At 42.8% G+C, this 27022-nt stretch overlaps 2 protein-coding genes across 2 annotated transcripts in view; both read left to right on the top strand.

The window, feature by feature from the left end:
• The window catches only part of oser1 (oxidative stress responsive serine-rich 1), a 7887-nt gene extending 4212 nt beyond the window's left edge, over positions 1–3675 (top strand). Inside the window, exons 3-4 of the mRNA XM_034115755.1 lie at positions 1078–1185; positions 2687–3675. Of these exons, the coding sequence (XP_033971646.1) occupies positions 1078–1185; positions 2687–3410 (832 nt within the window). The 3' untranslated portion in view covers positions 3411–3675. The remainder of the gene's footprint in view (positions 1–1077; positions 1186–2686) is intronic.
• A 3287-nt stretch (positions 3676–6962) lies between these two features.
• On the top strand, positions 6963–18532 carry manf (mesencephalic astrocyte-derived neurotrophic factor). Its single transcript, XM_034115753.1, has 4 exons — positions 6963–7161; positions 14095–14222; positions 14355–14496; positions 16516–18532. The coding sequence occupies exons 1-4, from the start codon at positions 7074–7076 to the stop codon at positions 16698–16700; spliced, it is 543 nt and encodes a 180-aa protein (XP_033971644.1). The 5' UTR covers positions 6963–7073; the 3' UTR covers positions 16701–18532.
• Positions 18533–27022: the final 8490 nt, after the last annotated feature.

Raw genomic sequence — 27022 nt, 5'->3', positions numbered from 1 at the left:
TGCATACAGTATGTGACACTGTGAGTAAGTAAAGTTTATTTATAAAGCGCTTTTCACAGACAAAGTCACAAAGTGCTTGACAAAACAATAAGACATCCACATAGGAGGCGTACAATGATCAATGAACCCACATGTTAAGAAGTCATAAAAGCACCAGAGCATAATTAAGACACAATAAAAACACAATAAAACAAAACTTACAAATGAAATTTAAAACAAACAAAATAAAAACATAGTATTAAATGGAATAAGATCAAGCACACTGGTTACCCAAACGCCTGCCCAAACAGGAATGTCTTTAAAATCGTTTTAAAAGAGACAACAGACTCCGCAGACCGTAGATGAGCAGGCAGATCATTCCATAGTTTAGGAGCCACTGCTGCGAACGCTCGATCACTGCGGGTCTTAAGGTGGGTACGTGGGACGGACAGTAAATGTTGCCTGAGACCTGAGTGGGCGGGCTGTGAGTGTTGCACGGCCAGATACGGCTCAGCTGACTCAGATAAGGAAATATATGATACATTATGATATGATATGAATGATAATGGGACACATCGACGTCTGCACTCACAGTGCCGCGGACTGTACGTAATGTTACTCTGATCCGGTTACTTATGTCGTGGCAGATATTTAAGTAAGCTTTCTTAACGCTAATATTATAATAGTCAGATTGCTCTGAAGATGGGAGGGGATATTCTATTAATGTTCACGTTCACACAGTCAGTTGATTTTTGCCGGCCGTCTTTCCTGCAACGGCAGTTTTTCTGTATTTCCTCTATCCTGTAATATGACTTGATAGCTTTAAACTCCGCACACTGAGCTCTGATTGGTCAGCAGGCGGTGCTTTCACTGAGTTGATCTCTTAGCCTGCCACCTAACCTGCTCCGGAGGAGGTTAGCCGTTCAGCATAAGTTACCATGGAGATCTAGCCCGCTAAAAAGAGAACCAGCGTCGTAGGACCGGAAAGCCAGAGTTTTCCCTGAAGTCAGCTAAGAGAACATCCGGCTTCGTAGTACAGGCCTCAGCTGTCGCAGTGGTTTTTAGTAATGTTTACATGTTTCCTCTACTTCTCTGCAGTGTACCCGGAGCAGTGAGTGTGTGCGAGGCTCCCAGAGCATCTCGACCCTCTCTGGACCCGAGCGGAGCGAAACCCAAACTCAGCTGCCCCAAGGACAACTGGCACGGGTGAGTTTACACTGAAATACAGTCTGTGGTTAACACGAGCTGAGGAGATGTGACTAAATGAGACGACTAAAGGTCATCACATCCAACGTTAGCCACCTTTAGCTTAGCGGTGGTGACGTGAAGTCATGTGACCGTGCTGTAGTTCCTTTATACCCCAACATTAGCCTCCTTTAGCTTAGCGGTGGTGACGTAAAGTCATGTGACCGTGCTGTAGTTCCTTTATAGACCAACATTAGCCTCCTTTAGCTTAGCGGTGGCGACGTGAAGTCATGTGACCGTGCTGTCGTTCCTTTATAGCCCAACATTAGCCACCTTTAGCTTAGCGGTGGTGACGTGAAGTCATGTGACCGTGCTGTAGTTCCTTTATAGCCCAACATTAGCCTCCTTTAGCTTAGCGGTGGTGACGTGAAGTCATGTGACCGTGCTGTAGTTCCTTTATAGCCCAACATTAGCCACCTTTAGCTTAGCGGTGGTGACGTGAAGTCATGTGACCGTGCTGTAGTTCCTTTATAGCCCAACATTAGCCTCCTTTAGCTTAGCGGTGGTGACGTGAAGTCATGTGACCGTGCTGTAGTTCCTTCATAGCCCAACATTAGCCACCTTTAGCTTAGCGGTGGTGACGTGAAGTCATGTGACCGTGCTGTAGTTCCTTTATAGCCCAACATTAGCCTCCTTTAGCTTAGCGGTGGTGACGTGAAGTCATGTGACCGTGCTGTAGTTCCTTTATAGCCCAACATTAGCTTCCTTTAGCTTAGCGGTGGTGACGTGAAGTCATGTGACCGTGCTGTAGTTCCTTCATAGCCCAACATTAGCCACCTTTAGCTTAGCGGTGATGACGTGAAGTCATGTGACCGTGCTGTAGTTCCTTTATAGCCCAACATTAGCCTCCTTTAGCTTAGCGGTGGTGACGTAAAGTCATGTGACCGTGCTGTAGTTCCTTTATAGCCCAACATTAGCCACCTTTAGCTTAGCGGTGGTGACGTGAAGTCATGTGACCGTGCTGTAGTTCCTTTATAGCCCAACATTAGCCACCTTTAGCTTAGCGGTGGTGACGTGAAGTCATGTGACCGTGCTGCTGCATTTTGCACCATATACATATTTAGAGAATGTGCATTACAGTTATCCAGCAGAGTTGTCTCAAAGTGCTGCCTATACTTTTTAAAGACATGTTCCGATCATCCTCTGTCTTTAGAAGAAGCAGCGTTCAGTTATTATGCTCCAAATTTCTGGAGCAAACTCCCAGAAACCTGGAGGTCCGCTGCAACTCTGACTACTTTTAAATCCAGGCTGAAGACTTTTCTTTTTGCCGCTGCTTTTAATGGATATGTTCACTTCTTAAACGGCACTGTAACTTTTTTTAATGTTTATTTTATGATCTTATGCTTTTTAATGACGGTTTTTAAATGCCATTTTCTTAATGTCTTTTATTTTTGTAAAGCACTTTGAATTGCCTCTTGTTGAAAGGGGCTCTACAAATAAACTTGCCTTGCCTTGTCTTCAGCTGCATGAGGAAGTCTTCCAGAGGAGCCTCCAGAACGCAGCGCCGCCGAAGGTCCAAATCCCCGATCCTCCACCCGCCCAAGTTCACGTACTGCAGCGCGGCGGCGGCGGCGGCAGTATCGCCCCCTAGTGGCTGCCTGAAGCAACAACGCCTCGCTGTGCCCGATCCCTCGGAGCCTCGTCCTCCAGGAGAGGGGATCACAGCCTCCTCTGCTGCCCAGAAAGAGCTCTCATCGTCGGGCTCTCCTAACCCCATCTCCCCTCTGGTGTTTGGCTCGTGTGCCGGGTTTGAGGCGCAGGAAACGTCCGGGGAGTCGAGCGAGGAGGAGAAAAGCGCCAGCGAAGGAGCGAGGGTTTCTGGATCTGCGGATTTCCGGGTTTTATCTGAGCGCCTGGCAGAAGTTCCCTGCTCCTGCGTTTGGAAGGAAAGCGGGAACGCTGCTGCCGAGTCTCCGTGTCGGTGTCGGGATCCGTCTCAAACCTGGCAGGGAGTCGAGGTTTATTCCTTCACGGGGCTCCGAAACGCCACGTCTGAGTGCGAAAGAACTATCGTTAGCGGCGGCGGCGCGGCGTCTTCTTCCTCGTCTGGATCCGCGCGGTCGTGTTCGGAGCAGGCGAGAGTTTACGTGGACGACATCACGATAGAGGACCTTTCCGGATACATGGAGTATTATCTGTACATCCCCAAGAAGATGTCTCACATGGCGGAGATGATGTACACTTGAAAAAATAAATACTATTATTGTATCAGAAGGAAAAGTAAAGTAAAGGAGGTCTTTGTGTCGACAGCCTCAGGACAGGAATGATCTGAACTTCCCTTTGTTTATGTTCAAATGTCTTGATTTAATCTTTAAAAAGTCTGACAAATGCTAAAAGAAGTAGCATTTTGTGATTCTTTATAATTATAATATAAGAACCAAGAGGATGTCTCACATGGCGGAGATGATGTACACTTAAAAAAATAAATGCTATTATAATATCTTAAGGAAATGTGAAGTAAAGGAGGTTTTTGTGTCGAAGGAATGTCAGTATAGTGGATAGAACGATGGATCAGGAAGGATTTTAGTACAGTTTTGAGGGACGTCACTTCCCGTTGTTTACGAGGGTTCCCGCGATTCCTTAAATGTCATCAAATTGGATCTCAAAATACAGCCTTAAGTGGTGTTAAAATGTCTTACAAATGCTAAAAGACGTAGCATTTTGTGAATCTTTATAACTAACAGGATGTCTCTCATGGCAGAGATGATTACAATAAAAAGTCTGATGCAGCTCATACATGTTGAGACCCCAAAGTTTAATGATAGAAATGTACAGAGTAGGGTCTCCAGCACATAGAAACTGCTGGATGCTAACCTGTTGATGTTGGGACATTAGCACAATTAGCATAAGTTGTGTTCATTGGAATTATAGCCTACAGTATGGGGACAATATTTAAAAAATGGCTTGGCAGATTGGACAGTTTAAGAGTGGTTTTGGAGGTTATTGGGGATGCTGAATCCATTTCTGATATTTTCAGGATCAAAAACAGCAGTTTTAACCAGAATGAGGACATATTTCTGTTCTCTGTGGACTGACTTTGATACATTTTGGGTCGATTTTACAGTTTTAGGGGATTCAAAACTGCCATTTTTGATCCCGAAATTGTCTGAAATTGAATTAGAAAAAGCCTTTTGAGAAAAAGTGGGAATTTTGAGATTTGGGGAAAAAGTCATAATTTTGGGGAAAAGTCTGAATTTAGAGAAAAAGTCTGAATTTTGCAGATTTTGTGAAAAAGTCATAATTTAGCAGATTTTGTGAAAGTCATAATTTTGAGAAAGTCATAATTGTTGAGATTTTGAGAAAAAGTCATAATTTTAGATTTTGAGAAAGAAGCCAACAGAAAAAAAACTCAGTATTGTAAATGACAGGATGTCTGCTTCCTCAACGACCTCCAAAACCACAACAAAACTGTCGAAATCGGCCAAGAAATATTTTAACTGTTGTTTGCATAATAGGCTAATTAACGCAATTTATGCTAACCCCTAGATTCCACCGGGTCCGTCTGCGGCGCGTTACGGCTGCGCCGCGGCGATCGCGGCCACTCTAGTCAATGGGTGCTATTCCACCACACGCGGCGCGTTACGGCTCAGAAGCGTCCCAGAAGCGGCTCGGCGCAGGGCTCCTCTAAAATTAGGATGAATCCTAAAAACAAAAGGTCGGGCAGGCAGGAAGTGGAATGGTCAGAGCATATATAGCATATATATATATATATATATACACATATATATATATATATATATATATATATATATATATATATATATATATATATATACACATATATATATATATATACACATATATATATATATATATATATATATATATATATATATATACATACATATATATATATATATATACACATACACAAACTAATTTTGCAGACCCTATCCCTCCGTAGTCTTTCAAGTAGGAGGAGAAATGCCAGCGTTCTCCTCCGGTTTGCAGGCACTGTGTAAATTATATATATAGAATAATTATGATGATGAATGCATTACCACTAAAATACAGCAACACATCTTTGATTCATGTCGTTTATAACTGGAATATTACAGTTATTATTAACTTTGTCTGTACAAAGTAGCCTGTCCAGGAAATATGCCCAAATCAACAAAAAGAAATGCTTCTGAAACGCGCCTGGTCGGGTATGACGCCGGAGGAGGCCGGACGGACCCGGTGGAATCGAGGGGTAATAGTGCTAATTACCCATGCAGGTTAGCATCCGGCAGTTTCTATGTCCTAAAGACCCTAATATACATTTATATCATAAAACTTTGGGGTCCTCAACATGTCCGGGTTCACTAAGCTGAAAAATAGACTATATTATAATATAATAATAATAAGGAAATATAAAGTAGAGTTTTTGTGTTGGCCTCGGAGGAATGTCAGTAGAAGAAAGATGGATCAGGCGTGATTTTGCCCCCTCCTCATTTCATTAAAACTGACAGGAAAACAAATGTTGGTCTCATTAGTTTTGTCGTCTCCTCCTCCTCCTCCTCCTCCTCCTCCTCCTCCTCCTCTGTGTGCTTCGTTTTAAATTAAGTTTTCAGTTTACAGATGCAGTTGCCAAAGCTCTTGGTGCAGAAGTGTGATGTGCTGTTGTCTCATTTCACTCAATAAAGACTGGCTTTGTTTGAAAATGTGCCGTCGTTTCTTCACAGGCACTCGTAATCAGCGGTGCAATGTTAAAAAAGGTATAATTACACAAGTACTTAAGGCTCAGTCAGTAGGGGCTTGGACTGGGAGCCGTAGGGTCGCTGGTTCAAGTCCCCGAACAGACTTAAAGTATGGAGTGTGGACTGCTACTTGGAGAGGTCCCAGTTCACCTCCTGCCTTGCCGTGGTGCCCTTGAGCAAGGCACCGGACATCCCCCTTCCCCCCTCACTCCCATTGCTCCCGGGGCGCTGTACAATAGCTGCCCACTGCTCCTGGTACTAGACTCCTGGTACTAGAATGGGTTAAAAGCAGAGAACACATGACACTGTGTGCTCTGCATGTGTGACCAGCATCCCTCTCATTCTGATTCTACCATTTTGAGGTACTTTGAGTATTTCCCTTTATTATGAGGGTTTCCTGCTTTTCCTTAAAACGCATCAAATTGAATCTCAAAATAAAGCCTTAAATGGTAAGAAGTACATTTACCCAAGAACTGTATTTCAGTACACTTTTGAGGTACTTTACTTGAGTATTTCCATGTTCTACTCCTCTACAGTTCAGAGGTGTACTTTAAGCATCCAGAGAAACAATGAAACAGCGCCATCCAGTGGTGACACGTGGAGAGACACATTCACAACAGCAGAAACAAAGGGAACACATCTACATAAAACTGATCAATGTTTCCTTTGAATTAATATACTTTATTTACTGTATATATTAATTTATTTATTTTTGTTGTAGTTTATTTGTATTTGATGTATTTATTTATTTAATATACTTTATTATTATTCATTTATTTAATATACTTTATACATTTTTTTTTTTAAAGAATAAATATGCTTTGTTTATGTATTTCTTTCTTTTGATATTATTTATTTAATACACTTTATTAGAATTGGTTTCTTATTTTCTTATTTACATTTGTACGTGGAAATACTGTGTGGACCAATCAGACGGCGCCAACTGGACGTTGTGCCCGGAACGTTCTGGCTTCGACCAATCAGAGGAGAATGCGTGGAGGAACAGAAAAAACGTGGGACCTCTCGACCAATGACGGGGCGAGTTAGTGTGACGCAGCACCGGAAAACACAATCATTTTACCGGCTGCGTCTGAGTCTCTCACACGGTGTCTTCTTCCAGCGGTTCTAGACATTAAAACCAGCGGGTTTTCAGGTATTTTCTGCCGGAAGATGTTGTGTTTAAGCGGGCTGTCGCTGGCCCTGGTTCTCAGTCTGTATCCCGGTTCTTCTGAAGCCCTGAAGGAAGGAGAGTGTGAAGGTAAGCCTGGCTGCGAGCTGTTAGCTTAGCATAGCTCACTCCAACATCAGATAAATGTCAGCTTTTATTATACATTTATTATATATTACAATGTCCATTCATGTCTGTAAAGTGTGGGAATATCAGGTAAAGATGGGACGGTTTTTTTAGAATTTATGTACTATTAATTTTTATTTTTTTTGTGGGAGAGAAACTCAATTTTAAGGGAACACAGGGATGTTAGCCTTTGCAGACCGTTTACATGCACTAAAACCTATAAAACACACTACAGGAGAGGGGACACCACAGAAGAAGAATACAACTTTACTTTAGCCTTACATTTGCATTTCGTCCACCATCACATTTACATTATATGTTACAGCATCTTTAAGTATTCAAAGCCTTGTATAAATTACATTTAAATGTTATTTGCTGTAAACCAGTGTGTGAGGATTCACCTGCTCTCCTCTTGTATTCAACCCTTTCTAATCGTGTTAAACCCAGCTGCTGCTCAAATGAAAATCACTTGTATAACTCACTCTTAATACAAATGCATTTAAACTTCACATTACACTGATTTCAGGGTTTCAATTGCTCTCATTTTGACAGAGAGAAAGTATATTAAGACTCACTTCTAGCAGTATTGAGTTACTAGAGATGTTTAAATGAGACACCTGAGCTTGCTTTGATGGCTTACTCCACCGTCAGATAGCTGTCAACAAGGGCCATTCGTCTCCTTTCGTCCGGCAGTGTCTCAGTCAGTAGGGGGTCGCCGGTTCAAGTCCCTGACTAGACCTAAATATGGAGTGTGGACTGCTACTTGGAGAGGTCCCAGTTCACCTCCTGCCCTGCCGTGGTGCCCTTGAGCAAGGCACAGGACACCCCCCTTCCCCCCTCACTCCCACTGCTCCTGGTGCTAGACTCCTGGTGCTAGACTCCTGGTGCTAGACTCCTGGTGCTAGACTCCTGGTGCTAGACTCCTGGTACTAGACTCCTAGTGCTAGAACTAGACTCCTGGTGCTAGACTCCTGGTGCTAGACTCCTGGTGCTAGACTCCTGGTGCTAGACTCCTGGTGCTAGACTCCTGGTACTAGAACTAGACTCCTGGTGCTAGACTCCTGGTGCTAGACTCCTGGTGCTAGACTCCTGGTGCTAGACTCCTGGTGCTAGACTCCTGGTGCTAGACTCCTGGTGCTAGACTCCTGGTACTAGACTCCTGGTGCTAGACTCCTGGTGCTAGAACTAGACTCCTGGTGCTAGACTCCTGGTGCTAGACTCCTGGTACTAGACTCCTGGTACTAGAACTAGACTCCTGGTGCTAGACTCCTGGTACTAGAACTAGACTCCTGGTGCTAGACTCCTGGTGCTAGACTCCTGGTGCTAGACTCCTGGTGCTAGACTCCTGGTGCTAGACTCCTGGTGCTAGACTCCTGGTACTAGAACTAGACTCCTGGTACTAGAACTAGACTCCTGGTACTAGAACTAGACTCCTGGTACTAGACTCCTGGTGCTAGACTCCTGGTACTAGACTCCTGGTGCTAGACCCCTGGTACTAGACTCCTGGTGCTAGACTCCTGGTACTAGACTCCTGGTGCTAGACTCCTGGTGCTAGACTCCTGGTGCTAGACTCCTGGTGCTAGACTCCTGGTACTAGACTCCTGGTGCTAGACTCCTGGTGCTAGACTCCTGGTACTAGACTCCTGGTGCTAGACTCCTAGTGCTAGACTCCTAGAACTAGACTCCTGGTACTAGAACTAGACTCCTGGTTCTAGACTCCTGGTTCTAGACTCCTGGTACTAGACTCCTAGTACTAGACTCCTGGTGCTAGACTCCTGGTGCTAGACTCCTGGTGCTAGACTCCTGGTGCTAGACTCCTGGTGCTAGACCCCTGGTGCTAGACTCCTGGTGCTAGACTCCTGGTGCTAGACTCCTGGTGCTAGACTCCTGGTGCTAGACTCCTGGTGCTAGGATGGGTTCAAAGCAGAGAACACATGTCACTGTGTGTGCTGTGTGCTCTGCATGTGAGACCATGACAGGGGGGTTCATCCCTCCCATTCGTTTCTATTTATAGAGGTGTCAGCTGTCTGTAAAGTGTAGGAATATCCGGTGAAGATGAGGTGGTTTTTGTAGAATTTAAACACTTTATTTTATTTTTGTGGAAGAGAAACTGCCTCTGGAGTGAACCCTAATATTTCTATACCCTGCAATCCCCATATTCTTTTCTCATAACGTTTGGTCATTTTTAAGGGTCTTTACACACATTTTTAACATTTGTTGTGGATATATTTCTGCAACTTTTCCCGAATGTTCAGGACATCTTTCTTGACATTTTTACACACCTTTCAGATATTTGTTCAGGTCTCTTTCAGACATGTTTTGGTAGTTCTGGTCACGTGCTCTGCGTCATGAAAGCTACTGGATGCCTTCATTTCCCTTTTGATCAATAAACGTAACCTGATCTAATGTAAAAAAAACAATCATGACATCAAGATAAAGACAAGATAAGAAGTGCTTTATTGATCCCAATTTGGACATTTTTTGCGTTTCAGCAGCATAACGACAAGGCATTGTACATAAGTGTGTTTCTGTGTGTGTGTGTTCGTCTAACTCACGTTTCCTCTGTGTTTCAGTGTGTGTGTGTGTTCGTCTAACTCACGTTTCCTCTGTGTTTCAGTGTGTGTGTGTGTGTGTTCGTCTAACTCACGTTTCCTCTGTGTTTCAGTGTGTGTGTGTTTCGTCTAACTCACGTTTCCTCTGTGTTTCAGTGTGTGTGTTTCGTCTCACTCACGTTTCCTCTGTGTTTCAGTGTGTGTGTGTGTTCGTCTAACTCACGTTTCCTCTGTGTTTCAGTTGTGTGTGTGTTCGTCTAACTCACGTTCCTCTGTGTTTCAGTGTGTGTGTGTGTTCGTCTAACTCACGTTTCCTCTGTGTTTCAGTGTGTGTGTGTGTTCGTCTAACTCACGTTTCCCTCTGTGTTTCAGTGTGTGTGTGTGTTCGTCTAACTCACGTTTCCTCTGTGTTTCAGTGTGTGTGTTCGTCTAACTCACGGTTCCTCTGTGTTTCAGTGTGTGTGTTCGTCTAACTCACGTTTCCTCTGTGTTTCAGTGTGTGTGTGTGTTCGTCTAACTCACGTTTCCTCTGTGTTTCAGTGTGTGTGTGTTCGTCTAACTCACGTTTCCTCTGTGTTTCAGTGTGTGTGTGTTCGTCTAACTCACGTTCCTCTGTGTTTCAGTGTGTGTGTGTTCGTCTAACTCACGTTTCCTCTGTGTTTCAGTGTGTGTGTGTGTTCGTCTAACTCACGTTTCCTCTGTGTTTCAGTGTGTGTGTGTGTTCGTCTAACTCACGTTTCCTCTGTGTTTCAGTGTGTGTGTGTTCGTCTAACTCACGTTTCCTCTGTGTTTCAGTGTGTGTGTGTTCGTCTAACTCACGTTTCCTCTGTGTTTCAGTGTGTGTGTGTGTTCGTCTAACTCACGGTTCGTCTAACTCACGGTTCCTCTGTGTTTCAGTGTGTGTGTGTTCGTCTAACTCACGGTTCCTCTGTGTTTCAGTGTGTGTGTGTTCGTCTAACTCACGGTTCCTCTGTGTTTCAGTGTGTGTGTGTGTTCGTCTAACTCACGTTTCCTCTGTGTTTCAGTGTGTGTGTGTGTTCGTCTAACTCACGTTTCCTCTGTGGTTCAGTGTGTGGTGGTTCGTCTACTCACGTTTCCTCTGTGTTTCAGTGTGTGTGTGTTCGTCTAACTCACGTTTCCTCTGTGTTTCATTGTGTGTGGTGTTCGTCTAACTCACGTTTCCTCTGTGTTCAAGTGTGTGTGGTGTGTTCGTCTAACTCACTTTCCTCTGTGTTTCAGTGGTGTGTGTGTGTTTCGTCTAACTCACGTTTCCTCTGTGTTTCAGTGTGTGGTGTGTTGTTCGTCTAACTCACGTTTCCTCTGTGTTTCAGTGTGTGTGTGTGTGTTCGTCTAACTCACGTTTCCTCTGTGTTTCAGTGTGTGGTGTGTGGTTCGTCTAACTCACGTTTCCTCTGTGTTTCAGTGTGTGTGTGTGTTCGTCTAACTCACGTTTCCTCTGTGTTTCAGTGTGTGTGTGTGTGTTCGTCTAACTCACGTTTCCTCTGTGTTTCAGTGTGTGTGTGTGTGTGTTCGTCTAACTCACGTTTCCTCTGTGTTTCAGTGTGTGTGTGTGTGTGTGTTCGTCTAACTCACGTTTCCTCTGTGTTTCAGTGTGTGTGTGTGTGTGTTCGTCTAACTCACGTTTCCTCTGTGTTTCAGTGTGTGTGTGTGTTCGTCTAACTCACGTTTCCTCTGTGTTTCAGTGTGTGTGTGTGTGTGTTCGTCTAACTCACGTTTCCTCTGTGTTTCAGTGTGTGTGTGTTCGTCTAACTCACGTTTCCTCTGTGTTTCAGTGTGTTGTGTGTTCGTCTAACTCACGTTTCGTCTGTGTTTCTGTGTGTGTGTGTGTTCGTCTAACTCACGTTTCCTCTGTGTTTCAGTGGTGTGTGTGTGTTCGTCTAACTCACGTTTCCTCTGTGTTTCAGTGTGTGTGTGTGTTCGTCTAACTCACGTTTCCTCTGTGTTTCAGTGTGTGTGTGTTCGTCTAACTCACGTTTCCTCTGTGTTTCAGTGTGTGTGTGTTCGTCTAACTCACGTTTCCTCTGTGTTTCAGTGTGTGTGTGTTCGTCTATCTCACGTTTCCTCTGTGTTTCAGTGTGTGTGTGTTCGTCTACTCACGTTTTCCTCTGTGTTTCAGTGTGTGTGTGTTCGTCTAACTCACGTTTCCTCTGTGTTTCAGTGTGTGTGTGTGTTCGTCTAACTCACGTTTCCTCTGTGTTTCAGTGTGTGTGTGTTCGTCTAACTCACGTTTCCTCTGTGTTTCAGTGTGTGTGTGTGTTCGTCTAACTCACGGTTCCTCTGTGTTTCAGTGTGTGTGTGTGTTCGTCTAACTCACGGTTCCTCTGTGTTTCTGTGTGTGTGTGTTCGTCTAACTCACGGTTCCTCTGTGTTTCAGTGTGTGTGTGTTCGTCTAACTCACGTTTCCTCTGTGTTTCAGTGTGTGTGTGTTCGTCTAACTCACGGTTCCTCTGTGTTTCAGTGTGTGTGTGTTCGTCTAACTCACGTTTCCTCTGTGTTTCAGTGTGTGTGTGTTCGTCTAACTCACGTTTCCTCTGTGTTTTCAGTGTGTGTGTTCGTCTAACTCACGTTTCCTCTGTGTTTCAGTGTGTGTGTTCGTCTAACTCACGTTTCCTCTGTGTTTCAGTGTGTGTGTGTGTTCGTCTAACTCACGTTTCCTCTGTGTTTCAGTGTGTGTGTGTGTGTGTTCGTCTAACTCACGTTTCCTCTGTGTTTCAGTGTGTGTGTGTGTGTGTTCGTCTAACTCACGTTTCCTCTGTGTTTCAGTGTGTGTGTGTGTTCGTCTAACTCACGTTTCCTCTGTGTTTCAGTGTGTGTGTGTGTTCGTCTAACTCACGTTTCCTCTGTGTTTCAGTGTGTGTGTGTGTTCGTCTAACTCACGTTTCCTCTGTGTTTCAGTGTGTGTGTGTGTGTGTTCGTCTAACTCACGTTTCCTCTGTGTTTCAGTGTGTGTGTGTTCGTCTAACTCACGTTTCCTCTGTGTTTCAGTGTGTGTGTGTTCGTCTAACTCACGTTTCCTCTGTGTTTCAGTGTGTGTGTGTGTTCGTCTAACTCACGTTTCCTCTGTGTTTCAGTGTGTGTGTTCGTCTAACTCACGTTTCCTCTGTGTTTCAGTGTGTGTGTGTTCGTCTAACTCACGTTTCCTCTGTGTTTCAGTGTGTGTGTGTTCGTCTATCTCACGTTTCCTCTGTGTTTCAGTGTGTGTGTGTTCGTCTATCTCACGTTTCCTCTGTGTTTCAGTGTGTGTGTGTTCGTCTAACTCACGTTTCCTCTGTGTTTCAGTGTGTGTGTGTTCGTCTAACTCACGTTTCCTCTGTGTTTCAGTGTGTGTGTGTGTTCGTCTATCTCACGTTTCCTCTGTGTTTCAGTGTGTGTGTGTTAGTCTATCTCACGTTTCCTCTGTGTTTCAGTGTGTGTGTTCGTCTAACTCACGTTTCCTCTGTGTTTCAGTGTGTGTGTGTTCGTCTAACTCACGTTTCCTCTGTGTTTCAGTGTGTGTGTGTGTTCGTCTAACTCACGTTTCCTCTGTGTTTCAGTGTGTGTGTGTGTGTTCGTGTAACTCACGTTTCCTCTGTGTTTCTGTGTGTGTGTGTGTTCGTCTAACTCACGTTTCCTCTGTGTTTCAGTGTGTGTGTGTGTTCGTCTAACTCACGTTTCCTCTGTGTTTCAGTGTGTGTGTTCGTCTAACTCACGTTTCCTCTGTGTTTCGTGTGTGTGTGTGTTCGTCTAACTCACGTTTCCTCTGTGTTTCAGTGTGTGTGTGTGTGTGTGTTCGTCTAACTCACGTTTCCTCTGTGTTTCAGTGTGTGTGTTCGTCTAACTCACGTTTCCTCTGTGTTTCAGTGTGTGTGTGTGTTCGTCTAACTCACGTTTCCTCTGTGTTTCTGTGTGTGTGTGTGTGTTCGTCTAACTCACGTTTCCTCTGTGTTTCAGTGTGTGTGTGTTCGTCTAACTCACGTTTCCTCTGTGTTTCAGTGTGTGTGTGTGTGTGTTCGTCTAACTCACGTTTCCTCTGTGTTTCTGTGTGTGTGTGTTCGTCTAACTCACGTTTCCTCTGTGTTTCAGTGTGTGTGTGTTCGTCTAACTCACGTTTCCTCTGTGTTTCAGTGTGTGTGTGTGTGTTCGTCTAACTCACGTTTCCTCTGTGTTTCAGTGTGTGTGTGTTCGTCTAACTCACGTTTCCTCTGTGTTTCTGTGTGTGTGTGTTCGTCTAACTCACGTTTCCTCTGTGTTTCAGTGTGTGTGTGTTCGTCTAACTCACGTTTCCTCTGTGTTTCAGTGTGTGTGTGTGTGTGTTCGTCTAACTCACGTTTCCTCTGTGTTTCAGTGTGTGTGACCTTCCTGGGGAAGTTCTACCAGTCTCTGCACGACAACAACGTCAACTTCAAGAGCGCAGACATCGAGACAGCGCTCGTAAAGACCTGCAAAGATGCTAAAGGGAAAGAAAATCGCTTCGTAAGTCAACTGCAGATTACTAATAAATACATCATCTCCACCAATGGATGAGTTTCAGGCGATAAAAAAAACCCCCTAATTCCTCCCGTTTCTCCTCCTCTTTTCTCCTCCTCCTCTTTTCTCCTCCTCCAGTGTTACTACATCGGGGCGACGAGCGACGCCGCCACTAAGATCGTGAACGAGGTTTCCAAACCTCTGAGCTACCACGCGCCGGTGGAGAAGATCTGTGAGAAGCTGAAGAAGAAGGACTCTCAGATCTGTGAACTCAGATATGGTGAGAAGAGGGCGTTATTTAAAAAACACGTTATCCAAACCCTGAGGGGAACACATGCTCCGTTGTTTCTGAGGACGTAGCATGTAGCATTAAGAGCTAACGACGGTGTGGAACATCCAATCAATCTGAAATCCTAGAGTAAACGTATTAAATAAAGAGGCGTGCACACATTCATAAAATCACTGCATGTCTATGGTCACAAATAACATTGGTAACAGCTTTATAACAGTGACAAGGTGAAGAAGCAGCCAGTTATACATTCATTCATTGTGTTAATTGGACCGTGCTAATTGGACAGTGTTAATTGTATCACCATCTAATACAAAAATAGTTCAAAGTTTGCACAGAAATAAAAACTGTGACTGAACTTAGAAAATAAAGTTTTACAAACTGAGCTGCAGATATACATTTGACCAGAATTATTAAATATTTACCATAAGAACCCGGACCCATTTCTACTTTGGGGGAAATTAAGGGGAACATAATTTAGACTAAGTAGACCACCTAGAACACATTTCTCCCCCCTAGTGTCACATATCTGAAATGTGACCCATATACGTCACATTGGGCTTTAATGGTAACAATTATTTTTAACTTAATTAACGAGGATGATTTTTTGGTTTAAATTAGTTTGAGCATTCTTTGAATTGAAGAATAAAGAACATATTAACTCAATATAATTGAATCAGCTAAATTAACTCAGCAGATCATAATCATATTTCTAATTGTGCCACTTTGGGTTCACTGTGGAAGTTTAGGGTTAAAGTCCCGATCAGTGTCACAGCGATGTTTGTCTCATATCAATTTGATCAAGAAATGTTTCCACAGCAGGTTCAATGTAACAAGGGACATGTTATGTAAGCATTTTAACTTTAGCAACAAAAAAAAAAAAAGGTTTTGAAATGTAGCTCGTTATGTCACATGTGTTAGCCCGGCACATCATGGACATGTTGTCATGGGAACACAAAGTCACATGACCCGGCCCATGACCCGGCAGACTGCTCAGGGTGTGTCACTCAGGGACTTCATGAGATAAAAACAAGGCTACGGAACTTTCCGAAAATTTAAAGGTCATGTGACGCCCGTGGGGTCATGTGACGCCTGTGGGTCCTTATGGGTTCAAAACATATATTTAAAGGACCAAAAGGTGTTAAAGATAAGAAAGTGAAACAGAAAAGTAAAATGCAAATATTTATATACCAAGGAGAAGTTGTACAATAAAATATAATTAAAACAGTTATATAAATATAAGAATGTAAGATAAAGATATTTATGTGAAAATAAGACAAACGTATAAGAAATGAAGGTCAAATAAAGAGTTACAATTTGCAAAGAAAAAAGAAATACAAAAGATTTTAAACTTAAATGTCCAATTAAAAAAAAAAAAAAAAACAAAAAAAAAAAAAAAAACATTTGAACACAAAGTAAGAATAAAATACAAACATTTATATAAAATAAAGTTGTACAGTAAAATATCATTAACCTGTTAAGCCCGATACCGGGGGGAAAACGCGTCATCTGAGGAAACAGTGTCTGAGGGCATCTTAATATTTAATAAACTATGAATGTTTTATATCCATGTAACGGGAAGAAACTCATCTATCTGATCATTTGTATTTTATTTTCTAAAAATAAAACCCACAATGCTAACGCTGAGCCTCTGAATTAGCAACGAGCGAAAAATGCTAACACATTACTGCACCGAAACTCACTCACAAAACCTTATTATTTATCTTTTCACCACATCCAACACATCGATTCACATCGTGAGGTGACACAGAATCGATGGGTACATACATTATCACTAGGGATGGGTATCGTTTGAAATTGATCGATTCCGGTTCTTATCAGGCATTACACTTAGCCTCGTCTTTTTCTGTTTCAGTGTAGTGGAGCCTCACTTTAGAGCGTTTACCGCGACCCATCTTTGGTGTTATGAAGTGACTGAGCTCGTGAACTGTCTACGGGAGGGCGGCAGAACCGATATATACTAAAGATAACCCCTTAACCCCCCTGCAGACAAACAGCTGGACCTGACCTCGGTGGACCTGAAGAAGCTGAAGGTGAAGGACCTGAAGAAGATCCTGGAGGAGTGGGATGAGACCTGCAAAGGCTGCGCTGAGAAGTCCGACTTCATCCGAAAGATCACCGAGTTGATGCCCAAACACGCGCCTGCAGCCGCTCAGGCACGGACTGACCTGTAGCCGGAGGGACGCACAGCTTTGGACTTCATTTGGAGGAAGAGGAGGAGCAAGAGTTTTGTCCCACATGTCTGTCTCTGTCTTTTTAAAAATCATCTGGTACACTGATTCAGAGCTCTGATGAAAGGGGACTGAGAGCTTTGGGAGAGCTGCCCTAAACTCAAACTGAACCCATCATTTAGTGGAGTTTCACCTTCAATATCAATGCACCGATGTTCTAGCTACCAAAAAAGCAAATGGAAATATGTCATTGAGCGTGAAATACGACTAATTGACTAAATAAATAATTAAACCACCAATAAGTCGACTAAGAGGTTCAAAACGTGACAAATTCTCAAAAGAAAGTCAGTATACTCTAATAGATCAATTGTATTTTGTCCAATAATTAAATAGTTTCTCCTTCAATATTCAATGCACCGATGTTCTGATTACCAAAAAAGCCGTTAGATTCATGGAAACATCTCAGAGAATGAAAAACGACTAATTGACTAAATGAATCTGACTCAGCTGAGACTAAAACCAACACTTGGTCGACTAAGAGGTTCAAAACGTGACGTATTCTCAAAAGAAAGTCCGTATACTCACACAGTGCATTAATAAATATTAATAATAAATAGTTTCTCCACCAAAAACTGTGCAATAGCACAATTACAGTCTTCTGTTTGCCATTAATGCCCATAAGATTCATGGGAATATGTCATTGAGCATGAAAAACGACTGATTGACTAAATAAATCCGACTCAGCTGAGAATGAAACCAACACTTGGTCGACAAGAGGATTTTGTGCAATATTTGGTTATCTCCTTAAATATTTGTGCAAAAGCCCTACTTTAAATAGTTTGTTTGAATAAGACGTCCTTTAGCCTGATAGAACATTTTAAAATGACTTTACAGCTTAAGAAATACTATTCGAATGAAACCAAAACAACCTATTAGTCGACTAAAACGCTCAAAACGTGACGTATTCTCCCATCAAATCTCACAAATGGAGCATTAATACGTGGCTTTAGTGCACAAATCGATTGTTATCTCCTTAAATATTTGTGAAAAAGCCCTACTTTAAATAGTTTGTTTGAATAAGAAGTCCTTTAGCCTGATAGAACATTTAAAATGATGTTATTCGAATGAAACCAAAACAACATATTGTTCGGCTAAAACGCTCAAAACGTGACTCATTCTCCCAGAAAATCTCCAAACGGAGCATTAATACGTGGCTTTAGTGCAGTTTGAGTTTCTCCACCATGTGTGCACAGCTCCTCTCCCAATCTCCTATTCACCAAGATAAGTTATTAAGCGTGAACTAAAGCTTTAAGAAATGACTTACCGTCTGAATTAAAGGGACCGTCGACTGAGCCGGTGAAAATATGTCAGACGGTTTATATGTTTAAAGTGAAAGAAGTCCCACTACCCACAATCCACTGCAGCACCAGATCTAAACGCCAAGGAGCTCCCATTACGTCGCTGCTCTTCCTCCGTCATTCGAACCCAGTGTGAGGATGGAGAGTCTTCCTCATCGCGCTGTTCTTTGGAGGCCATTTGGACGGTGGTCCGATGTGTGCAGGAGGACTCTTTACAGCAGCTTCAATGTAAATGTGCTTTAGGATATAGACCCTCAGGCCTTTGATATAGACCCTCAGGCCTCTCCTGTAGACCCTCAGGCCTCTCCTGTAGACCCTCAGGCCTTTCCTGTAGACCCTCAGGCCTTTCCTGTAGACCCTCACCTGCTCTCTCTCTGAACATCCATTGTGTTTTCATTGACAGACTAAAGTCACCCATATTCCACCCTGGGGGTCAAACTAAATGTGCCATTATTATTAAAAAAAGAGACGTGTGAACTTGTTTATCTCCTCATTTCTGTATCGTCAGGACAACCCCCCCCCCCCCCCCCCACACTTTATTGGTGTCAAAACAGCCCAAAAAGCTGCAAATTTAAAAACCGCTTCAACCGAGACGTTCTTTAGCAGTTTAATAACTGTTCATACACCACGTGAGAAAATGCTCTGTTGTCGTTAAATATCATTTTAACGTGATTATTTCTGGGTTTTTGAGACTCGGTGTTCACCTGTCTGTCTCCTGTCTCTCACCTGTCTGTCTCTCACCTGTCTCTCACCTGTCTGTCTCCTGTCTCTCACCTGTGTGTCTCTCACCTGTCTCTCACCTGTCTCTCTCTCACCTGTCTGTCTCCTGTCTCTCACCTGTCTGTCTCTCATCTGTGTGTCTCTCACCTGTCTCTCTCTCACCTGTCTCTCTCATCTGTGTGTCTCTCACCTGTCTGTCTCCTGTCTCTCACCTGTCTGTCTCTCATCTGTGTGTCTCTCACCTGTCTCTCTCTCACCTGTGTCTCTCACCTGTCTGTCTCTCATCTGTGTGTCTCTCATCTGTGTGTCTCACCTGTCTCTCTCTCACCTGTCTCTCACCTGTCTCTCTCACCTGTCTCTCTCACCTGTGTCTCTCACCTGTCTCTCTCTCACCTGTCTCTCTCTCACCTGTCTCTCTCTCACCTGTCCCTCTCACCTGTCTGTCCCTCTCTCCTGTCTCTCTTCCCTCTCACCTGTCTCTCTCCTCTCCTTCTCTCTCCTTCTCTCTCTCTCCTTCTCTCTCTCTCTGTCTCTGTCTCTGTCTCTGTCTCTGTCTCTGTCTCTGTCTCTGCCCAACATCTCCGTGTCCTCCTCCATTTATGGGGTCTCCGGGGCCCAGCAGCAGGGGTTCCAAGACATAGACAAGACAGATTTTCCTGACATTTTATTGACCAGTTTAGCAAATATTCTGCAGGTGAATCGATAATGGAAATGATATGTATGTGCAGCAAAGCAGCATCTGTGCTTCATGAGGAATACTTAGGAGAATCGGGTGCTTTTTTTCGGGGCAATTTTGGTGAATTTCGTACCAGTTTAATACGCATTGAAGAGCTTTTCCCATTTAGGCACTTTACATATTCAGAGGAGTGTGGGTGACTTTTGTTAAAGCACATTTATTGTATTCATCTTACCAGTAATACATCATTATTAGTAAGGATTTCTTTGTGTACTGTTTATTTGGGTGTTTGTTTGTCCTGTGGTGTCGTCCAACCAGGACTTGGATCATAGGATTGTTTAAATATAATAATTAAGATAGAAAATAGACCAGGGGGTTTAAATATTGCTCCTTAACATTTGACCGCACTAATGAACATTACAAACTGTACGGTTATGTTTTTCCTGAAGGTAAATACTGCTAAATAATATACACATGTTGCAGTAAGGGGTCCATATTTAATGTAAGTGAACGGTGATAAAGGGTTTGTTCGATATACAGGAACTCAAAATGTGCCGTTTCACATTTACCTGTCGTTTGTTACCGCTGTACGATTCTACTTTTTCATTAAAATGTGAAAAAAGGAGAGCGTGATTTCATTTGCTGACGAGACTTAAAGGGTTTACATATTTAAAATATAGAGGAGACGTTACCTAAAGTAGAGACACTACATACTGATATACACCTGAACATCAGCAGGAGAGGACTCTTTAAAGCAGAGACACTACATACTGATATACACCTGAACATCAGCAGGAGAGGACTCTTTAAAGCAGAGACACTACATACTGATATACACCTGAACATCAGCAGGAGAGGACTCTTTAAAGTAGAGACACTACATACTGAATGTAATAATATATTCTGCTAGTCTTCCTATAAGGCACAATATATGTTTTCATTGCCAAAAGAAATCTATGGAAGAGGATGAGGGACATTTTTTATTTGTAGATCTGAGAAAAAAATCTAAATGTTGAAACATGTTTATTTATTTTGTCCGATGTCAAAAATAAATTAGATAGGTACTTTATTGATCCCAAATTGGGAAATTGTGTACAGGAATTCAAATCTTTAAATCTTTAAAGGTGGAAGAAAGTGTAAACAGGGAAAGAGCAGTACAATATTTATTTAAATATTGTGCCATATGGATGTAATAACCATTTGGTTTAGTCAGTCCAATTCTTCTTGTTGAACAGAAATGTTCCCCAAACTTAAAATTTGTTGGAAAAATCTAATCAAATCCATCACTTTAAAAAAAAAACGTCTTCATCCTGAAATACAATAAAGCGTTTTGCGTCATGACGTCACGCTACGTCACGCGTCACCCCCCCAGTCAGGCAAAGCAAAATAAAATATTTATCAAATACACTTTTAGTTTTGATAACCTTCTTGTTATTAATGTTTAGAACAGTGTTGCCGTGTTGTTGTGATTAATAATAAACGAATTCTGAGAATTTAAAATAAAACGTCATGACGTCACGTTACGTTACGTCACCCCCCCCCCCCCCTTCCCCTCTCTCTCCTCCTCGGGGAAAGCGCACATTCCTATTGTCCAAGATGGCGGCGTAGGGTGCAGATCCTCCCGGGCTGAAATGTTTTTAACGGATTTTACGATTTTTATATCGACAACTGTTCCAGTATCTCGCGTGCGGAGATAGCGCGTGCTTCCCGGATCCGCGTCGCGCTCACTAAGCTGTTGGAAGTCCGATTCCCGTCCCGAGGGCACCGGGAAGTTTGAACCCCACCGCCGGCCTTCACACTATGTTCTTCTAACCGGGATGAAAAAGACTCTAATAACCACAGATTAGAGGAACCGTTAACCGGATTCTCTTATCTACAAACTGCCCGGATTCCCGCGGTGATCGCGAGCGTTTTCCCCGTACTGCTGGAACATTCCATTATGTTTTTAAAATAGGGATAAATAGACTCTAATACAACGTTCTTAGAAGAAAAACAGGAGACATTATTGTTTATTGTTTCCCTAAAAGTGGTTGTTTGTCTACAGTTAGGCGTTTTGCACAGTAAACATTATTTATTTAGCCTTCAGCTGCTGCAGTGTGTTTCCGTCGTGTTCCCCTCTCCCTGCTGGAAGTGAGCTGCTCCACCACCGGGTAAACCCTTATGATTATTACATAGATATAAATACACTCTGATAAAAACCTACTGATGAAGATAAAACTGTCAACATTATTGTTTATTTTGTCCTAAAACTGATCGTTTTCTAAACACAGTAAACAGTATTTATCTGGAGTGTGCTTTTCTTTACTAACCCTGCTGGAAACCATGACATTATGTTGATAAAATAAGGATAAAAAAGTACTTATCTGAACAAAAATACACGTAATTGTTTTCTAAAAATGACTGTTTTCTGAAATAAGGCCTTTTATATAGTATACATGTACATTTCCCGTCCTGTTAACTAACCCTGCTGGAACCATGACATTATGTTAATACATTAAGGATAAAAACGTAATTAAAATACTCATATTTGTTTTCTAAAATTGACTGTTTTCTAAAACAAGGCCTTTTTATATAGTATACATGTCCTGTTAACTAACCCTGCTGGCACCATGATATTATGTTGATAAAATAAGGATAAAAACGTACTTAACTGAACAAAAATACACATTGTTTTCTAAAATTGACTGTTTCCTAAAATAAGGCCTTTTACACATGCATGTACATTTCCCGGCCTGTTTCACTAATCCTGCTGGAACCATGACATTATGTTAACAAAATAGGTATTCATTCTTATAAAAACGTACTTATAATAAAACCCAGTATATTGTTTCTGTCAGTGCCCCAGCAGCAGAGGATGAAGCGTCAGAGGGAGAGCAGTCCGTCGGGCAGTAAGAGGCCCAGGGAGCGCAGAGAGGACCCCCCTCTGGCCCTTCTGCTGGCTGAGAGCAGGGGCTACCACCGCAGGAGCCGGAGCCGCGAGAAGACCCGCACCCTGGTGAGACCTCCAATCAATACAGCCAATCGGTGACCTTTCAATTCAGTTTCCTCCGTGTATAGGGATACACGAAAGAAACTGACTTTAAAGGTCACCTATTATGCAAAATCCACTTCTTCATGTCTCTTCTACATCAACATGTGTCCCCTCTTCTTCATGTCTCTTCTACATCAGCATGTGTCCTCTCTTCTTCATGTCTCTTCTACATCACCATGTGTCCCCTCTTCTTCATGTCTCTTCTACATCAACATGTGTCCCCTCTTCTTCATGTCTCTTCTACATCAACATGTGTCCCCTCTTCTTCATGTCTCTTCTACATCAACATGTGTCCCCTCTTCTTCATGTCTCTTCTACATCAACATGTGTCCCCTCTTCTTCATGTCTCTTCCACATCAACATGTGTCCCCTCTTCTTCATGTCTCTTCTACATCAACATGTGTCCCCTCTTCTTCATGTCTCTTCTACATCAACATGTGTCCCCTCTTCTTCATGTCTCTTCTTCATCAACATGTGTCCCCTCTTCTTCATGTCTCTTCTTCATCAACATGTGTCCCCTCTTCTTCATGTCTCTTCTTCATCAACATGTGTCCCTCTTCTTCATGTCTCTTCTACATCAACATGTGTCCCCTCTTCTTCATGTCTCTTCTTCATCAACATGTGTCCCCTCTTCTTCATGTCTCTTCTTCATCAACATGTGTTCCCTCTTCTTCATGTCTCTTCTACATCAACATGTGTCCCCTCTTCTTCATGTCTCTTCTACATCAACATGTGTCCCCATCTCTTCATGTCTCTTCTTCATCACATGTGTCCCCGTCTTCTTCATGTCTCTTCTTCATCAGCATGTGTCCCCTCTTCTTCATGTCTCTTCTTCATCAGCCTGTGTCCCCTCTTCTTCATGTCTCTTCTTCATCAAACATGGTGTCCCCTCTTCTTCATGTCTCTTCTTCATCAACATGTGTCCCCTCTTCTTCATGTCCTCTTTCTTCATCAACATGTGTCCCCTCTTCTTCATCTGTCTTCATGTCTCTCTTCATCAGCATGTGTCCCTCTTCTTCATGTCTCTTCTTCATCAGCATGTGTCCCCTCTTCTTCATGTCTCTTCTTCATCAGCATGTGTCCCCTCTTCTTCATGTCTCTTCTTCATCAACATGTGTCCCCTCTTCTTCATGTCTCTTCTTCATCAACATGTGTCCCCACCTGAATCTCCTCTTAGAGCACCAATAGGCGCGTTCACACCAAGTACTTTGCCGTATTTAGTGCTGGCACTTATGACCCCAGGGCATTTAGTACAGATCACGTTCACACTGGAGTACTTTTCCCTGAGGGAAGATTACGCAAATGAAGCCGCTGACGTCACTTCGTCTTCTTCTGCTTTGGGTTTACTGGCAGGCCGCAAACCACTTCACGGCGTATACTGCCACCCGGAGTCCCCGGAGTTGGGGAAGGCTTCAGTCGAAGCTGCTGGGACTCCCAGCAGCTTCGACTGAAGCCTTCAGAGTAAATCACCAGAACGCCGACACCTCCTCATCTCCACCGCTCCCATGTTTTCTTTTGTGTTGCCATAAGTTAGTCTCTCTGTGTTTGTGCGCTGGGCTAATGCTAATGCTAATAATGCTAAAGCCAGGATAATAAAATGGCAGCTCTACAAAACATTTCAGAGTCTTCCGGGGCGTGGTTTGCAATTCGCCCAGCCAATCAGAACTGGGGCACTTTTTTCCCCCAGGAAAGTACCATCTCTCAGCAGGCACTAAAAATGGGGGTAAAAGTTCCCGAGATGAAGTGCTCTTTTTGGTGTGAACGCGACATAAGGGGTACTAAGGGAACTAAACGGGAAAAGTACGGTGAAAAGTACTCCGGTGTGAACGCGGCTATTGTGTTCTTTTTAACCAAATCTCTCAGAGGGGCGTGGGGAGGGGCTCCTTATTTTCATCTAAAGTAACAGACAGAGAATCAGCACTTTGGAAACAGGGCTGAAACAGAGGGGATTGTGGGTAATGCTGCAATGATCTGTTTGGTGTTTCAGCCAATCAGAGACAAGCTCTGGATATATCTGAGACCTGTGATATATTGATGAAGAGGAGCATAATAGGAGACCTTTTAAATATATGTATTAGGTTCAAGGCTTTTATTGTCATGTGTGCATAGCTACAGTGTACATATATCAGTGAACATCTGAGGTCCCAGGCTCCTCCACCAGAGCAACACGATAACACAGATACAATAGTGCATTACAAAGGAATAGAATAGAAATAGTGCAAGAAGAGTCTATATACAAGTGATTGGAATATGATGTATTTAAGCAATAGCTCACGACAGGCCGTGGTATATGCTCAGTATATGCTAAGGGACGTGGTTCGGCCCGACGCGAAGCCGTCAGGTGTTATTGCTGCCTGTAAATGAGAGACTAATAACGCCTCTCTGGTTCTGCAGCCCCGGCTGAGAGAGGAACGTGCGGCGGTTCTGGACCTCCAGCAGCACCGGGGGGGCGACCTCAGTCTGTTAGGACGCCCCCCGCTCAGAACCACAGCTGCAGAAGCCCCGCCCCCCCCGACCCGGGACCCTGGAGTACAAGACGCTGCTCATCAGTAACCTGGGAGCACAGGTGGGGTATTTATTTTATTTATTTTATTTATTTATTTTATTTATTTTATTTATTTTATTTATTTTATTTATTTTATTTATTTTATTTATTTTATTTATTTATTTCATTTATTTCATTTATTTCATTTATTTCATTTATTTCATTTTAGGAGCATGACACCAATATGAACCCCCTTTTTTCCACTTATCCCAAACATGTGTGGAGAATGTGTTAAATAATTATTTAATTATTTTAAATCATTACAATTATTTTTATTTAATAAAAAGTAAATAAATGACGTCAAATAAACGACTACACGCGCTGTTCCTCGTGCTCAAAGACGCTTTACATAAAAACAGAAACAGTACAAAGAAAAACCAAACTGCAACACATCTTCTTAATACGGACTTTTCCCAAGCTTAGCTGAGAAGTGAGAGAAGTAGTGAATATAGATAAACATTAGCAAATAAGAATCACACATGATATTACATTTATTTATTTATTAACACTTTATTTTTTGAAAGTTTTCATTATAAAGAAAAATCATACAAAAATGTCATTGAGCAGTCAATCAATAACAGAACATATCAAATCAAATATACCCCCACCCAGCATGAAAGAAAACAACTTCAAAACAAAACAGAGTAAATGAGATAAGTATACACGTTCTCATAATAGACACCAAAAAAACATACATACGCAGTCCCATTTGTTACGTTCCCTCCAGAGGCCTGTACGACGAAGCCGGATGTTCTCTTAGCTAACTTCAGGGAAAACTCTGGCTTTCCGGTCCTACGACGCTGGTTCTCTTTTTCTCTTCTTAACCTCCTCGGGAGCAGGTTAGGTGGCAGGCTAAGAGATCAACTCAGTGAAAGCACCGCCTGCTGACCAATCAGAGCTCAGTGTGCAGAGTTTAAAGATATCAATTCATATTACAGGATAGAGGAAATACAGAAAAACTGCCGTTGCAGGAAAGACTGCCGGCCAAAATCAACTGACTGTGTGAACGTGAACATTAATAGAATATCCCCTCCCATCTTCAGAGCAATCTGACTATTATAATATTAGCGTTAAGAAAGCTTACTTAAATATCTGCCACGACATAAGTAACCGGATCAGAGTAACATTAAGTACAGTCCGCGGCACTGTGAGTGCAGACGTCGATGTGTCCCATTATCATTCATATCATATCACATCATAATGTATCGTATATCTCCTTATCTGAGTCAGCTGAGCCGTATCTGGCCGTGCAACACTCACAGTGTCACATACTGGATGCAGAAGTATTCTTTTAAGCAACACATTAAGTTGACGAAACACTGGAGTCAAATGTAATTAAAGTCAGATCGTGTCTTAGACGGGGCAGTGATATCATAAACCTGTTAATGTACGCATTCAAACACTTTCTCTGTTACCAGCTGTATTCACCTTGCAGGTGCAGCTATGTGGCTTTGATCCTGGATAAAGTGTTTAAGTCATGGATGTTTAAAGTTTAACTTCTTCATATTTGACTAATATTAAAGTTCACTTTTCATTCAGGAAGTATGACGCTGCGCTGTCAGTACGCTTCTCCATGTTTGTGATTGGTCAAATGTTGCGAGCCCCGCCCCTTTCATGTGAACCTCAGCCGGACGGAGAAACCCTGGCTTGAGTTACCGAGTTGATAACCAGCGTCGTAGGACAGTTTAGTGAGAGCGCGTTTGTTTTGGATTAGGTAAGCCGGGTAACTCAAACAGATCCAGGGCATGTTGAACCGGCTTCGTAGTACAGGCCTCTGGACTAGGGGTACAAAGGGAAGTAGATCCCAGCCACACTCAGTCAGCAGTATAACATGTCTCTGTCCCCCAGGTGCAGATCCCAGCCACACCCAGTCAGCAGTGTAACATGTCTCTGTCCCCCAGGTGCAGATCCCAGCCACACTCAGTCAGCAGTATAACATGTCTCTGTCCCCCAGGTGCAGATCCCAGCCACACTCAGTCAGCAGTATAACATGTC

This window comes from Trematomus bernacchii, unplaced genomic scaffold, assembly GCF_902827165.1.
Source record: "Trematomus bernacchii unplaced genomic scaffold, fTreBer1.1, whole genome shotgun sequence".
Classification (NCBI taxonomy): domain Eukaryota; kingdom Metazoa; phylum Chordata; class Actinopteri; order Perciformes; family Nototheniidae; genus Trematomus; species Trematomus bernacchii.
Note: the sequence above shows the minus strand (reverse complement) of the source record. Positions and strands in the feature narration are given on the sequence as shown.